The following is a 15,552-nucleotide window of genomic DNA, read 5'->3' as shown; positions in this document are numbered from 1 at the left end:
AGTACTGCATGTTCTCAAGATTTCTAGTGTAAAATTCATTGTAAAAACCATTCCCACGAAGATAAAAGACAAAAAGATGAAAGATAAAATCAACTTCAGTCAACTTCCAAAGATGAAGTTATATTTTAGCAGTCCTTTTACTGGAAAAGATGCACATACCATAGTATATAAAATTCCTAGGTAGAGTGAGTTGTACGTACTTGGTAAGCAAGTCACATTGCTGGAATATTGACCTGAAACTGTTTAAATGTGACATTTTATTGTTGCTTTCTTTCCTGGTATTGAAGAGCAGCTCTAAATTCACATCTCTTACACTGCTGCAAGTTTACTAAATTCTAACCAACTGAAGTAGAGGTAACACTAGAGAACACTGAAGGGAGTGTTCTCTAGACAAATGCTAGCAATACTGAGTCTTGGTAGACTGGAAAACATGACAAGCAGTGTCAAGTCTTGCAGACTGCAGGGGCTCAATCTCACCATGTCCAAGTATAATAAAGGGTGGGAAGTTGTACCTATGGCAGGTTGTATGTCACAGGAAGCAGTTTAATGTTAAACTGATGTTTCAAGTTGGAATGTTCAGTGCAGTTTAGGGAGTTTCAGTGTTTGCTTTTTATATGTAAGGCTTAAGTGGGCATTTAGGAGCACTTTATGCTTCAGGTTCTCACTCACCTCAACATACATAGAAGATGTTTGGAAATAAGAGCTTCAGTGATTGTAAATATGTACAGATATGTAAGGCTGGTTTTCCTTATAAATGATAAACGTAGGTCAAAGCCAACCCTTAGCTATTGTTAATATCTGGCCTTGCTTTATAGTCAAGGATGTAATGCAACTTTTTGGAGTGTTTTACTGTTGTAGATACTGGGTTTACTCTCTATTAGAGAGATAACACATGTCATCTTTGTCACCTTCTGTAATGACATACATTTTCTCAGATCAAAACCTTAGCTTAATTCAGGATTTTGGGTTGGCGGGAGGTGAGTTGTCAATATGTATCAGCTAGTTCACGTCCTCTTGGAGCTTCAGTTGCTGTCTTGGATGCCTTTTAGCATTTTAAGTGGTATAACAGAAAAAAATAGAAAAAAATGTACAGCTATTCAGTGGCTAAGGCTTTATGTTTTGTCTGTTACAAATCCTAGTTTCAGTATCTTAAAGTTTCTACTGCAAGGCATGGTGATGTATGCTGTATTTGACTCTTCAGATTCACTTTGTGTGTGCTTTTACTACGGTGACTGTTAAATTAGCCTTAATTATTTGACTTACTGGTAAGAACTTGCTTAACCAGAGTTAATTAAAAGTTTTCAAAACAATATGAATTAATGTTGTGCTTTGTCCAGTTGCTTATCGACCACTGAGAGTTGTGGTTGGAATGGCCTGGCATTGTTGCAAGATTAAACTTGCCTTTCAGGTTTATTTTCATAAATAAAAAATTGTAAAGCTGAGCAGCAGTTGCCTCAAAAGCAGCATTAAATTAGAATAACAGTGTAAATTAAGGGATGGAGGATAGCTTTATTAAAATTCCCTTGGTGAGTAAAAAAATATTGCTGACTACTGTCACACTGTAACCTTAATTATCTTTAAATGTAACACTTTTTTTTTTGCTTATCCTTTGCTCAAGGAACTTGCTCCTCTTATGCAAGCTCATTATTTACATAAACTAAGGCCCATATACATGCTACTGTGATTGTTAAATTAAAAATGCATTGCTGCTTTCAAAATATGTCTTTTAGCCATGTTCAACTTTGATTCTAAGATTCCAAAACTTAGAACCTCTGTCTGATGTCTGAGCACCTGAGCAGGCCCCTACTTTAATCCTTTCTGCCATTTTTTCTTTAGGAATGTAGTGATTTCCAAAGTACTTTATGGGAAGTACTGACTCCACCCCTCATCCTTGAAGAATTCACATGTTTCCTTTTATCTATACTCAACTTCTCTTTATCTTTTAAACCTGTTTGCTTTCCATTCTCAATGTTCATTTGTCTGGCTTTTCTGCAGTTAGGAGTGCCTGTATTGTAGGGCCTGTGTGTATGCTGGTAGTTGGCAGTGCTGCTTCGGTATTTGCTTGTGGATAGTTTGCTGTATTTTGTACTGAGCAGAACGTGTGGTGTATCATAGATGGGAGTTGCTGTGATGCTGAGAGTTAGTAACAGCAGCTGCTTAGGGAATAATAAACGGGACACTGGTTTTTCAGCAGCAAGACTGATTTAAAAAGTGTCTGACCTTTCAGTTGGACTGTAGCAGCTTTTAGTGTAGCTGTTCTATAAACTGAATCTCTAGGCCACTCTGAGTTTAAAAAAAAAGAATATCCAAACATCTTTGCTGAGTGAAGTTTCTTTCTTTCTTGGCTTGAGGGCAGGACTTTTTGTTAAGTCAGATTCACTGCATGGTTTGCATCTTGTTGAATGACATTGGTAGGTGCTGTAGTACAAGCCTTGTGGTACGTTTTCGTTGTCCTTCTTGATGAAACTAGCTTTAAAACTGAATGTGTATATTCTATTAATATGTATGAAGCACCCAATTGTGCCTTGATAGATGGAGAGACATCTCTGCCATCCTGAAATTTTTATTTTAATGGAAAGGTCTGCGTTCATTTCCCAGTTATATCATTGAAAGACTGCCCCTGCAGTTGCATCTGCCAGCGTTTTGATACGGCCAGTTAAATCAAACCTTCAATGAGCATTGGTTAGAGTTGATTAAATTCTAAAAATTTACGGTGTTAAGCATAAAAACATGCATCTTCTGGTTTGCAAATCTTTTGCTTATTGGATTTTACTTTCAGAATTCCTTGAGGTCGGCAAAAAGCAGCCTGCCCTTGATGTTCTCTATGATGTTATGAAAAGTAAAAAACACCGAACATGGCAGAAAATCCACGAGCCGATTATGCTGAAGTACCTGGAACTCTGTGTGGATCTTCGCAAGAGTCATCTGGCAAAAGAAGGACTGTACCAGTACAAGAATATTTGCCAGCAGGTGTGGCTTTGAATTTTTTTATTTATTTTATTTGTATCAAGCATGGTATATGTCAGCTGATACAGTCTAAGAGTAACTGATCGGTCTTGACTTAGAATTAATTTGCCTTTTAGATGTTCCTAGATTTTTAGTATTTATGTTTTACATATTTGCTGCCTACTGTGAGTGGAAACATCTTCCCATTTTTTGCCTTTGATGTAGGTGAACATCAAATCTTTGGAAGATGTTGTTCGAGCCTATTTAAAATTAGCTGAAGAAAAAACAGAAGCAGCCAAGGAAGAATCCCAGCAGATGGTACTGGACATAGAAGACTTAGATAATATTCAGACTCCAGAAAGGTAGGTGGCCTGTCTTTAAAATGTAGCACTTCACTGCAAAGTATCCTTATTTTCATGAAGGATATTGGCAATTCAGAGAACTCAGATATAAAGATGGTGGATTTGAAATGGAATACTAGTGGTGTTCTAGAGGTTCTAAAGGTAGTAAAAAAAATATGGATGGTATTTTGCATTGAACAAAATTCTGAGTAAAGAAAACTAAAGTAAGTAGTAAAGAATAGAAAACGCAGATAGAGTAGTAGGGCTTCTGGGAGTTGGGTCACCGCATTCTAGGGTCTCATTATCAGTTGATGTACAAATACTGTTAATTATGTGAAGCCAGTTTAATTCCTGATAACCTTCAGTCTTTCTGACCACATTGTGCATGTACAAACAAAATATAATATTACTTTATACTTGCTTGGGTAACTGAAGAAATAATAGAATAAAGGGCATGAAAAGTAAATTCAGAGTGTTATAATTAGTTGGATGGATAACAAGAATGTAGAAGGAATGGAAAAAGATTCAGTTCTCACATTAACTCTGATGCTATGTATGTGGTGACGTCTATGGAAGAGGGGTGAAGATATGTTTTAAACCATTCCAGGTGAATTTAGAAGAGGCCATATGTCCATATCCTTTAAAAAAAATCAAAAAGTGTAGGGAATAAATTCAAATTTCCATAAGTCAAACCAAATTAAAAAGGTAGATGATGTCTGGTTGTGTTAGAATTTTATTTGGTAATTTAGTTTTTTAGATTCAAGAAATGCCAGGGATCTAACCTGGGGCAAAGTAAAGCTGTTGATACCATACCAGAAGGGATATTTGCAGTTAATTTTGAAGGGGACTAAGATGTTGCCCAGTGGAAAACTAATGACATGTAATGGCGAAAGGAGATATGAAGCAAGAGTGAAGTTAGTGGCAATTCTTTCAACTAAAATTGTCACAGAAACTAAAAAAGTCAGTGTTGTATTTACTGATGATAGAAAATTGGAAGAAATTTGGTAAGTAGAGGACATTTTGTCTTGTGTAGGTGACTGTGAGGAACAGAGTTATAGCAGTCAAATAAAACTCACAAAGACATGGAGTAGAAGGCTCTGAATTTATTTACATGTTAACAGCAAGGCGCTCTGGCAGAACCTGGGAACTCCTTGGTTGCAGAAAATGAAAAGATTACAGACCTGTCTTCAACAGCTGTTCCAGGATGGCAGTGCCATTCTTGTTACTGCCAGTGCCTGAAATAGGCTTTGTTAACAGAGGAATCCCACTAATAGTTAGACATTAAAGATTGACTGACCACTCTTTTCCTTGTTCTCTTTTATATAAATGAGGACTAGAAAATGTGTCTTTTCAGTGACACTTCTTTATCTGAACAACCACAGTGTCTTTAGTGGTGTTTAGGTCCTGGTTTCTAGGCTTCTAGTACTTTTTTTGCTGGATTCACTGCTGGATCTGTTGGAGAAGGCACTGGTGAAATGTCATCTTTAATATTTTATGTAGTGCTAGCACTCAAGGAAGTAAATTAGAACTGGAAGCAGTGTAGTAGAAGAGAGTTACAAGAGTTGAGAGTTCATATTAGAAGCATAGTTCAAAAAGGATTCTAAAAATGAAGGCTTAGGGAAGATTCTTTGTAAGCTTGTCATGCTGAGTGGACTCTTTAGCAGAAAGGGATCATGTAGGCCATAGCACTGAATTTGTCTCAGTGTTTCGGGAATGCTTTCCAGTCTTGTATTCCTGTGAATGAAGGAATGTAGTTCCTTATCATATCTTACCTCTGATGTCTTTAAGCATCTTTTTCATGTCAGAATTTTTAAAGGTTTGGTACTTTAATGTAAGTATTCCAGTTTTCGATGTCTGCGGATCGTGAGGCACACATTGCTTCTGTGTCATATGTCAACAAGAAGTGAGCCCTCTCTGCCAGCATTGCTGGTGATTAAAAAGGAAGTTTCAGCAAGTAGGAAAGTATCTGAGTAGACTGATATCTGAACCGAACAGAGGTACAGCGTGCAGCTCCCTGGTAGAAGAGGGAAGGTGACAATCCTGGAATTAGTTTCCTTTGACTTACTCATGTGAAGGATATAAAAGCTCCTGACATCTCTTACCTCTGGAGCTTGTACATGTCAATCATATATGCAGAGGCTAAATTTTGAAAACTAACAGCAAGAAAAGTTATCTAAAGCCTTTAAAGAAAAAGGGAAAAATCTGAGGGACCAATTTGAAAACAAGCAATAGACTGTTCAGCAGAAATTAGCTGTTCAGATTTGTCCAGTCTCATCTTAGATCTTGATAAGAAAAATCAGTGGGAATTGTGGGGAATAAAACGCTTTTTTTTTTTTTTTTTTTTTTTTCCTCCTGCCTCAACTGTAGTGTGCTTTTGAGTGCTGTGAGTGGAGAAGACACTCAGGATCGTACTGACCGACTGCTTTTGACACCCTGGGTTAAATTTCTATGGGAATCATATAGACAATGTTTGGATCTTCTCCGAAATAATTCTCGAGTGGAACGCCTATACCATGATATTGCACAGCAAGGTAAGTCGAAAAGATGGAAACTTAAAGTATAATGGGATCTAGGACTGCTATATTACATCCTGCAAAACTGGAAAATTAAAGGTTATTTCTATTTGGATATCGCTTCAGAGTTGGAAATACCTTAATCTCTTAAGCATATGTATGTATACGCATCTTTTTCTTAAAATTACAGAGGTTCCTTAAAATTACTGAGGTTTCTGGGCATTGATCTTTTCTTGTAACAGAACCTGCAAGGAAAAAGTTATTTTTTTTCCTGGACATACTGAAAATACGAGAATTACTGCATCTGTCTCTTTATTTTTTCTAACTTTCTAACTTTTCTAGCTTGATTAAAATTACTCATGTTTTCACTTTGTTATCCAGAATGGAAAATATGTCTTCCATTAACGCATTCTGTGTCAGCTAACTTTAAAAACTGATGTATGCAGAAGGGTACTGTAAAATTGTGATGCGCTATCAATTTTGACACAGATGTAACTTTAGCAAAGTATTATGCGGAAGGTAATAGGAAAAGTCTAGTCTGATTCTTTCTGTCATTCTGCAAAAGTTGAATTTATAAGAATGAATACTTACATGTTAGCCTTCTCTTAAGGGTGAGAGATAAGTGGAAAAATGTTTTCCTTTATATTTATAACTCAAGGCCCTGTATTTTTGAAAAAAGTGTCTGTTAGATTTTTAGCTCTGGATCCAAATTGTGCAAGTACATTAGGAAAGATGGTTGTCAGATGAGTTCTAGGTGCTTTAGTGCATTTAAGTCTTTGTGCTACAGTGTCAAGACTTCCTTTTTTGCCTGTTTGTGGTAGAGATGCTTTAGAATTTTCAGAAGGACAGTGGCAAATCAAAAACAGATTTTTGAGAGGAACTACAAGATCAAAGACAATTTTTTCCTGTGTCGTTTCCAGTCATTTGAAAGCTTCATTTAACTTCATTATATTTAGATGACTTGAGAATTTTTTCTTACTTGTTACAAAACCGAAACCTGAATTCATGCCATTGACAAAATTTTATTTGCACTTAGTTCAAAATAAAAGCTAGCATCACTGCTTAAATTAGAACATTTTTAAAGAGAGTCAAAGTACTCCCTTTGCTCCTTAAGCTTAATTATTTAGGAGCTTCTTCATTTTTTGAGGTCAAGATGGAAGTGCTCTGCATTGTCACTTATTTGTTATGCGTGACAGTTAGATTGCATCTTGTTTGATGTGCTTTTGGACTGTAAATGAAGATTCTCTAAACGTACTGATTGATATATTTGAATTCCGTTTAGAACTACTGTGAAGTCACCGTTACTGAGCATTCTTAATTTATATTGTTCATTTTTGCAGCTTTTAAGTTCTGCCTGCAGTACACGCGTAAAGCTGAGTTCCGTAAGCTCTGTGATAATCTGCGAATGCATTTGGGGCAGATCCAGCGTCATCATAACCAAAGCACAGCAATCAACCTCAACAATCCTGACAGTCAGTCCATGCACCTGGAGACCAGGCTTGTGCAGCTTGACAGTGCTATTAGCATGGAGCTGTGGCAGGTATGCAGCAGGGCTCCTGTAATCACACTCTAGTCTTCAGCCTTTCCAGAATCTCTGCCACACAGATCATGTTTCATGGTATATGCTCCAAGGTAAAGCCAGGATAATAGCTAAAGAATAAAGTTTTAATATCTAGAATGTGGTATTACGTGCCTATTGAATACTTAGTCTGATGTTCCTGGGATTGCTGTTTTCATAGAGCATTTCAAACCAAGCTTCTGCTGGTGGCAGTTAATAGTAAAGTGACTGAAGTAGTTTTGAGTTGTGAAAATGAGACGTTGACAATGACACCTTCACCTCTGCCATGTTGCATTCTCGTGAACTAGATCACTGGGAAGCGGTTGATAAACGTTAAAGCCTGCTATTAGGCTGGGGCCCTGGCATCGCTGATTGAATTATGTTAGTGTCTAGCCAGTGAGGGCACTATCAAAACAAATTGTTCAGAGGTGCTTTGCTTTTCCAGCCTTTCTAATGTCAAATTCCTTAAAAAGCCAAGGTGGTTGTTTTTTGGTTTTGTGAATTTGGAGAATGTTCTCTGTTTTGTTGTTTCCATTTTAGGCATGTAAGTAATTACCTGTAAGGCATTTCCAAGATTATATGTATTATTAGGGAAACTATACCCATTTCTGATCACAAAAATTATTTTTATGAAAAATGGTAAAACTGTAAACAGTAGAATTGGCATAATAGTAAAATAGTAGAATTTTTGTTTTTCTGGTTTGTAGCCTGAAAATCTGTCAGAAACCAATTTTTTAAAAATTGCACGAACTAATTGTTAAGTATCAAATTCTAAGCAGATAGTTAATGGATTTGCAGTATGTCCAAATAATGTCTTTATTAGGAAAGAAGTGTTTCATTTCATGTAGTTGCCAAAACTTAATATCACAGCTTTCAGTGCTATTAAATATATTATAGTCTTACAGCCTCTAGTGAATGTATATTTTTCCCTTTTTTGGGTGTTGCGAAAAACTTCCTAAAAGTAGTGTAATTTTTTTTTTTTTTTTTAGGAAGCTTTTAAAGCAGTGGAGGATATTCATGGGCTATTTGCATTGTCTAAGAAACCACCCAAGCCACAGCTGATGGCAAATTACTATCACAAAGTTTCAACTGTCTTCTGGAAATCAGGAAATGCTCTTTTTCATGCATCTACACTTCACCGACTTTATCATTTATCAAGAGAAATGCGAAAGAATCTTACACAAGAGGAGATGCAGAGGTAGGGAAAGATATTTAATGTGATCTTAGTTTCTGTTTTAACCACATAGGTTCAAAAGTAAACTAAATTGTACCCCAAACAAAGCAGATGACATGTATGGCTGTGAGTTTACCGTGCCAGTACTAATTGCCTCAAAAGAAACCTAGAGCAAGAAGGATATTTTACAAAGCTGCAGTGTGAGTAATGTAAACGTCAGCATCACCTAAGCCAAGCTTCCTTCTCTGTTAGTGACTGGGAAGCTAAGCAAGCTAATTAATCTAAGGTTTACTTCCTTTTTCTCTTCTGAGTAGTGGTATTTACTTCACAAGACTTCATTATAACTTGTATAAACTTTTCCTGAATATATAGAAGTCTGTATGGCCAAATGGCCTTTAATTTTTTGGTAGCAAGTATGATACTGGAAAAGCTTTTGAGGCATGCAGAATCATTGACTGCCTTAACCTCTGAAGTTCATGTACGGGCCTTTATAGAATCAGAACATAGTAGGAATACGTATTCTTCTATTCCTTTTCACCGGGGTACTAAGGTCAGAATTTAAATATTTAATGTCATTTGTATAATTACATCAAAAGGTACACCTGGCTTGCCCAGTAAATTTTTAAAATCAATGCAATTAAAATGACTGGTGTGGATTTGCAGCTAAAATAAGTTTTTAAAGGTGGTGCTTTCTGCTCTTTTCATTATTTTATAGTATTTTGATATTTACACAGGCGGCTTAAATGTCTTTATCATTTTCCTTTATATATACATATGTATATACATACATATGTAAGTAATGAAAAGATGTCAAAAATCTTGCCTGTGGTTAGTGAGGAACGCTGCATTCTGTACTGTTGTTGTGCAGTTGGCGTTTTTTCTGTTAATTCTTGATATTTTTACAGTTTTCCATCATGAATGCTACTCATTCCTACTTTTGAATTGGCATGTATATGAAAAGGAATTGATTAGTGTTCTCTTGCAGTTCATGTTTTGCGGTTATGCTTTCTCAACAGGATGTCTACTCGAGTCCTTTTGGCTACTCTGTCAATTCCTATAACTCCTGAGAGAACTGATATTGCTCGCCTTCTGGATATGGATGGCATCATTGTTGAGAAACAGCGACGGCTGGCAACCCTGTTGGGTCTTCAGGCCCCACCTACACGTGGCAGTCTCATTAATGATATGGTAGGTAGCGGTGCTCAGATGAGCAGCTTTTAAATACTGAGTCCTCTTTTTGGACTGTTTTCCTTCTAGAGCACTGGGCTTAGTTATGGGACAGCAGTTTAAAAGTTAAAACAGCTGTATGGTTAATTGTATGACTTACAATATAGTGTTAAAATTTCAGTTTCACAAGAAGGACTGTTTGGAAATGGCAGCAATAACGGGAGGCCTTAATCCTTGTGTGCGCTAAAGAGTCGGATTCAATATTGTCCTTTATGTCACCTGAGCAACCAATGTAATTTTGAAACTCTGAGGGGTCTGAAAACGGTTGTAAGCTAGAACTTCAGGCTTTTCCCCCTACTCTAAACGTGTGTAATTAACTGAACCAAGTGTTTATTTTTCTGTTTTAAATGTATTTTGTATAAGCACAGGTCAAATATCAAACAGTAGACCATAAGGACCAAAGTGATTATGAAAACTTCCTTGTGTTTAATTTGAAGGGAGGTTAGATTTCTCTGTCTTCAGACCTTCCCAGACATTCATAAACAAATGAGACATTCAGTCATAGTTAGGTATTTTCAGAGGATGCTTGAGTTTCTTACAGTCAATTGCATGCATGCCTGAAACTTACATTCAAGGTTTTTTAGAATTTGCATTAATTCTTCTTCTGGTACCTCTCCAGTTTGCCTTAAAACCTTTAAAGCTTCAGAAGTTTAATCATGAACTGAGATGTGTGGCTTTAGTTTGGATGTGGGCCTAGTAGGACGTTTGTCTTAGAAATGGCTAATAAGTTGAGAGGTCATACTCTAGTCTAAATATTTATCTTGTATGTTTTTTGTCTACTTTTCCATTTTTAAATACAGTTGTGTAGTCTTATTGTCACTGCAATTAAGAATGCTGCAGTAAAAAATAAGTAGTCTCTTGTATTAAAAGGTACATGTGGTGTCTGTTTAACTTCTTGAATATAAAATTCTTAAAGGATAGCTATTTGTTAATATTGTATTTATTTTGAGATCTTTGGATCTTTTTTTTGTTGACTGCAGGTAAGGTTCAACGTAGTGCAATATGTTGTTCCAGAAGTGAAAGAACTTTACAACTGGCTTGAAGTAGACTTCCACCCCCTCAAGTTATGTGGCCGTGTCAGCAAGGTAAGTTTTGTAGCTCTGTGTATATAGTAATTGGTCTTGTCTAATAGTCTATTATTTGAATATTGATTTGTGGTAAATACCAACTAGCTTTTTCAATTGCCAGAATTTTCAATGGCAGGCTTTATTTGGTCAGATTCCATTACAATGACATGTGTGTAACATCTGATATACATAGCGCACCAGATTATTGAAGTAGAATGAAAATCCATTCGGGTCTCTAGGGTGTTATTCAGAGGGCCCCTATAAAGGTGCAGAGTTTTGGGAACGTATCAGAATGTCTTGGTGGAGATGATACAGAATTAAATTTTGTTTGAAGATGCAGAAATGAGAAAACTTTGTGTGCACAAGTGCACATGCATCCGAGTGGGTTGTGTGGGAAGTGGTAAAACATACCAATGACTGTTTTTACTATTCAAGTGTAGAGTATTGGAGATAAAATAGCGTGAGAGATGTTGATGAGGTTAATGTAAATTCTGCAATTGATGAAGCACATCATGTTCTTTTTCTTTGATAGTGGGAACAAAGATATTTGAGGTGCTAAAAGAGACTTGAAGGTAAATTAGCAGAGTGGTAAACGTTGCCACTACTGTCAGTCGCCTTCATACAAAAATGTTAGCTATCCATTATAGATTAAAGTATCTGAAAGATACACTTCAGTAAAACAACATAGTGTCTGGACGGAAGTGCTGTTTTTTCATGAGCTGTAAATTGGAAATATTTAAGAAACATGCTTGGTACTTTTAATTCTGAAGTTTTCAAGGGTTGGCGCAGATAAGAGTAACTCTTCAGAATTTTGATAGGTTCTGAACTGGGTGAAAGACCAAGCTGAAAAGGAACCTGAACTGCAGCTGTATATTCCTCACCTGCAAAACAATACCATTCTTCGTCTTCTGCAGCAGGTATGAGTAAAGAGAATGTATGTTCATAAGTATACCCAAGTTAGAAAATGCTCTGGAAGAACGTTAAGTTGGAAACTGCCATGCTGAAGTAGTTTTTTCTCCATCAACTTAGGATTTTGAAGTACTTTTTTCCAATATATAACCTATGTCTTCAGATTTGTACATCATTTAGGTACAGCCATAGTAGCTATACTTAATAGTGTCTGCGTACAGTGGCCTAATCTCTTACCTAGATTTTCATTATGGATCTATGATGTCTTATTTCAGGTAACTCATTGCTGCTTAAAACATCTTTTGGAGCAAGGTGTGGGTGGGATGGTTTGTTTTTTTGTGTTTAGGTGTTTTATAAAATGCACATTTCATTGACCTGCTTTCGTTACAAGTGACGAGCAGTGTTATTTCTGATGTGCTAAAGAAGTAGTTGAAGGCTAATTAGCAGCATAGCTGTATGTAGTTACTGCTGCCAGTCTCCTTCATACAAAGAAGCCATTCAGAAATGGCATTTTATCTTAGGTTAAGTTTGAATATGGTACAGAAATAAAATCCTGATAGAGTATTTGCAATTGTATTAATATGTATACTTTCGTTTGTTGACAATTAAAAAAGTTAGCTTTATAGCCTGTACAACAACTTTTATTTCTGATCTCTTTTTAATGAAGAAAAATACCTAATGTTTCTGTTCACATACAGGTGGCCCAGATTTATCAAAGCATTGAATTTTCTCGTCTGGTTAGCCTCGTTCCTTTTGTTGATGCTTTCCAGCTGGAACGTAATATCGTTGATGCAGCCAGACATTGTGATTTACAAGTAAGTGCTGTAAAAAGACTTCTGTGAAATGATGTATGGATTCATGTGGATGAAAACTGACGGGTTTACATTGAACCCAAGGAAGAAAATGGATTCTGATAGATAGAGATAAACTAGAGTAAAAGATGCCTGTGACAGTATATAAAGAGCTGATGATTATTTGCATTCTGGTGTATATTTTTGATTTAGGTCAACACCCATTAATGTAAGTCCAGTAGAAGTAAAATTTGCTGAAACTTGCCCTGTGAGCCCCAGTCATTTAGTCCAGAACATCCTGAAGCAAGTCTAACAAGCAGGGATGCGGATTTCTGACTATGTTGAGTTAGTTGTGGGAGAGTGAAGAGCCTCACAGTCGCTGATGTTGGGTTTTGTCTAACCAAGTGATTGAACTAAAACAGCAATGTCTGAGATGGGTGCCAGTGAGGCAGTGAGGCCAGTGAGGTGTTTCAGCTGCTGTTGAACACTGCATCCTTGGTAAAGTTGTCTGTATTGAAAGAATGACAGCCTGTAATGAAATGTTTAAGCTGGTGATGAGATACAAGTAGTTTTTTAGTTGAGGTTGCTTAGTAATTATCCATTTAGGTTTTTAGATAAAGCTGAGTTAGTTCACTAGTTTAACACACAGCTTTAGCTTACGTTTTAGATGCGCTGAAATTGTCTGCGTTAAAGTCAGGATTCTTATTTTGCTTATTGCTAACGTGGAGGAAGAGGCAAGAATGACTTGTCTTGCAGTGCTCATTTCACAGAATCATTGACAGTTCAGCCTCTTCCAGTGATTGTGTTTGTTTGGGTTTTGGGTTTTGTTTTGGGGCTTTTTTGTTTGTTTTGTTTAAACCCTGGAAATCAATCAAACTTTTATTTGCAGTGCTATTATTGTTCTACTAATTTGGCATTTCTCACAGTCTGGTATAGCTAAAACTTTTTTTTTTTTAAAGTAATTTCTGTTCAGAGCTTCTGTTGACTCATATCGGTCAGAGGCAGAGCAATGAAGAAATTATTTATAATTTTATTTTTCTTCCTTTTTTTTTTTCCCCAAAGGTTCGTCTTGATCATACTACCCGGACACTGAGTTTTGGCTCAGATTTGAATTACAGTACTAGAGAAGATGCTCCGCTAGGCCCTCAACTACAAAGCATGCCCTCCGAGCAAATTAGAAATCAGTTGACTGCTATGTCCTCAGCTCTGGCTAAGGCTCTTGCAGTCATTAAGCCTCCTCACCTACTGGTAAGTCATTTTAAATCTTCTGAAAATGTTGACAAATTCTGACATATCCTCCATGTATGTTGTATGATATTTCTCTGTTGCCCTTATGCAGCCTTTTGTTATTTTTTCGCTTGTCTAATCAACTCGTCTGTTCTAAGTAGTAATCGATATTGTTACTGCTGTCCCCTCCCTTCAGAACGAATAATTGATCCTTGAGGTGTTAATATATACAAATGTAGTGTAGCATTAATGTATTTATTAATGACAAAGTGTCCTTCTGCATCTGTTACGTACTCACTTGTTGTAATAGATCTAAATTTTCTGGTTTAGCAAGACAAGCTTGTTTTGAAGTTGTGAGATCATACTCGAAGGAGTTCCTTGCTTTACCTTTCCTTGACATAGGAAAGGCAGTGAGCTATCTAATGACTTTTAACTTGACATTGCAAGGATTTGAGTATGTAGTGATTGGTGCTTTTGTACATTTGTTTATTTTCAGAAGTGTGTTGCTTGTTTTTTCAGAGCATCGTAGTAACAATCTCTGATCTAATTTGACGGTAGTGATGGGCTGCATTTATATACTTGTGGATTAAGTAGAAATGTAAAGTAATAACACTTTATACTGAAGCTTTTATTTTCACAAATGTGTTTCTTCAGATGAGATGTATCTCTTAATTTTTTTCAGGCTGGTGGTAGTCAGCTATTTGTGCTTGTGAAGAAGAAGAAATCATTCTTAATACATCCAACTAATTAGTGTTTGGTCATAACTAAACTGTCAAAATGTACACAAGAGGCCTGAGTTTAAATTGCCATTCTTGCATATATCTTGTTTAGAATGTACTAAATAATAACTTACCCATAGGTTGGCCTACAGAGCTAGGATTTGTTTAAAAATTTGCATGCATTTTTGAAAATCCAAGAGCCTGCTTTCTTTATTCTTCCTGGAGAAACTGCTGTTGTGAAGAACCTGGAATGTAACTTCATAGCGGAATCTAAAAACACGAAAAAAAGATCCCACAACTCAAGAAGTGACCTGTCCTTGTCACTCCCTGTCCTCCTCACTGGGGCTGTTGGCTTCAAGGTTGGACTCACCGATGAGCTCACATTTCAGGTTCTCCAGAGCCCTGTAGGTGCAAGGTGTAAATCGGTCTCGGATTTCCAGCATGCCTCGGTTGTGGCAAGTTAAACCTTCACTTCTCTTAAAAGAGCAGTGGTAACTTTTTCTTTTGCTTTACGTTTATGAAAGGTTTCGTAGCAAACATATCAAATAATTTTTCCATATAGGAAAAAAGGCTGATAGCAAGATGTCCGTGTTGGATTCTTTATATGGGTTGAAATACTAAGTAATGTTCTTAAAATACACACACAAAGTAGGACTGTATCCTGACACCTAATGCTAGCTTATTTATCTTAGCCTAAACGTGTGTTAGCTGTTTTATAGTGTTGAAGATGAAAATATTTCCATTTATGCTTTCCCCTAAAAAGATTTTATTAGTGATTGGTATTAGACAGATAGATTGTTGGTTTGAAAGAAAAAACATGCTTTATTTGTACATTCATAGATAGAAATGACAAATAGTCTTATACTTAACATGTTAGTACAATTAGCTGAATAACACATAAATGCTAGTAATTATGCTTGTAAAATTGGAGTACAGTATCAAGGTTAATATCGACCTGTGTGGTTAGAGAAGCTACAAAACAAGTCGATGTCCTTTTTTCCTTTACTATTCAGATCAAAACTTCTCGCTTTTTCAGGTGCATAAAAACTTAATTTCTGACAAACTTGTTGTAAGTCACAA

The 15,552-nt window shown here is 36.4% G+C and overlaps 1 protein-coding gene and 1 non-coding gene across 2 annotated transcripts in view; both read left to right on the top strand.

Moving 5' to 3' along the window:
- EIF3A (eukaryotic translation initiation factor 3 subunit A) overlaps positions 1-15,552 on the top strand; it is a 34,651-nt gene that overhangs the window by 1,175 nt on the left and 17,924 nt on the right. Inside the window, exons 2-11 of the mRNA XM_054205304.1 lie at positions 2,780-2,970; positions 3,172-3,308; positions 5,655-5,818; positions 7,141-7,340; positions 8,348-8,556; positions 9,549-9,720; positions 10,740-10,844; positions 11,645-11,743; positions 12,434-12,550; positions 13,589-13,774. Coding sequence (XP_054061279.1) covers positions 2,780-2,970; positions 3,172-3,308; positions 5,655-5,818; positions 7,141-7,340; positions 8,348-8,556; positions 9,549-9,720; positions 10,740-10,844; positions 11,645-11,743; positions 12,434-12,550; positions 13,589-13,774 — 1,580 coding nt within the window. The remainder of the gene's footprint in view (positions 1-2,779; positions 2,971-3,171; positions 3,309-5,654; positions 5,819-7,140; positions 7,341-8,347; positions 8,557-9,548; positions 9,721-10,739; positions 10,845-11,644; positions 11,744-12,433; positions 12,551-13,588; positions 13,775-15,552) is intronic.
- Positions 12,094-12,226, top strand: LOC128912197 (small nucleolar RNA SNORA19). Its single transcript, XR_008467521.1, has one exon. It is a non-coding gene; the product is annotated as a small nucleolar RNA SNORA19 (small nucleolar RNA).

The sequence above is a fragment of the Rissa tridactyla genome, chromosome 6 (assembly GCF_028500815.1).
Source record: "Rissa tridactyla isolate bRisTri1 chromosome 6, bRisTri1.patW.cur.20221130, whole genome shotgun sequence".
NCBI lineage: Eukaryota > Metazoa > Chordata > Aves > Charadriiformes > Laridae > Rissa > Rissa tridactyla.
The sequence above is the reverse complement of the archived record's forward strand: the minus strand, read 5'-3'. Positions and strand labels throughout refer to the sequence as shown.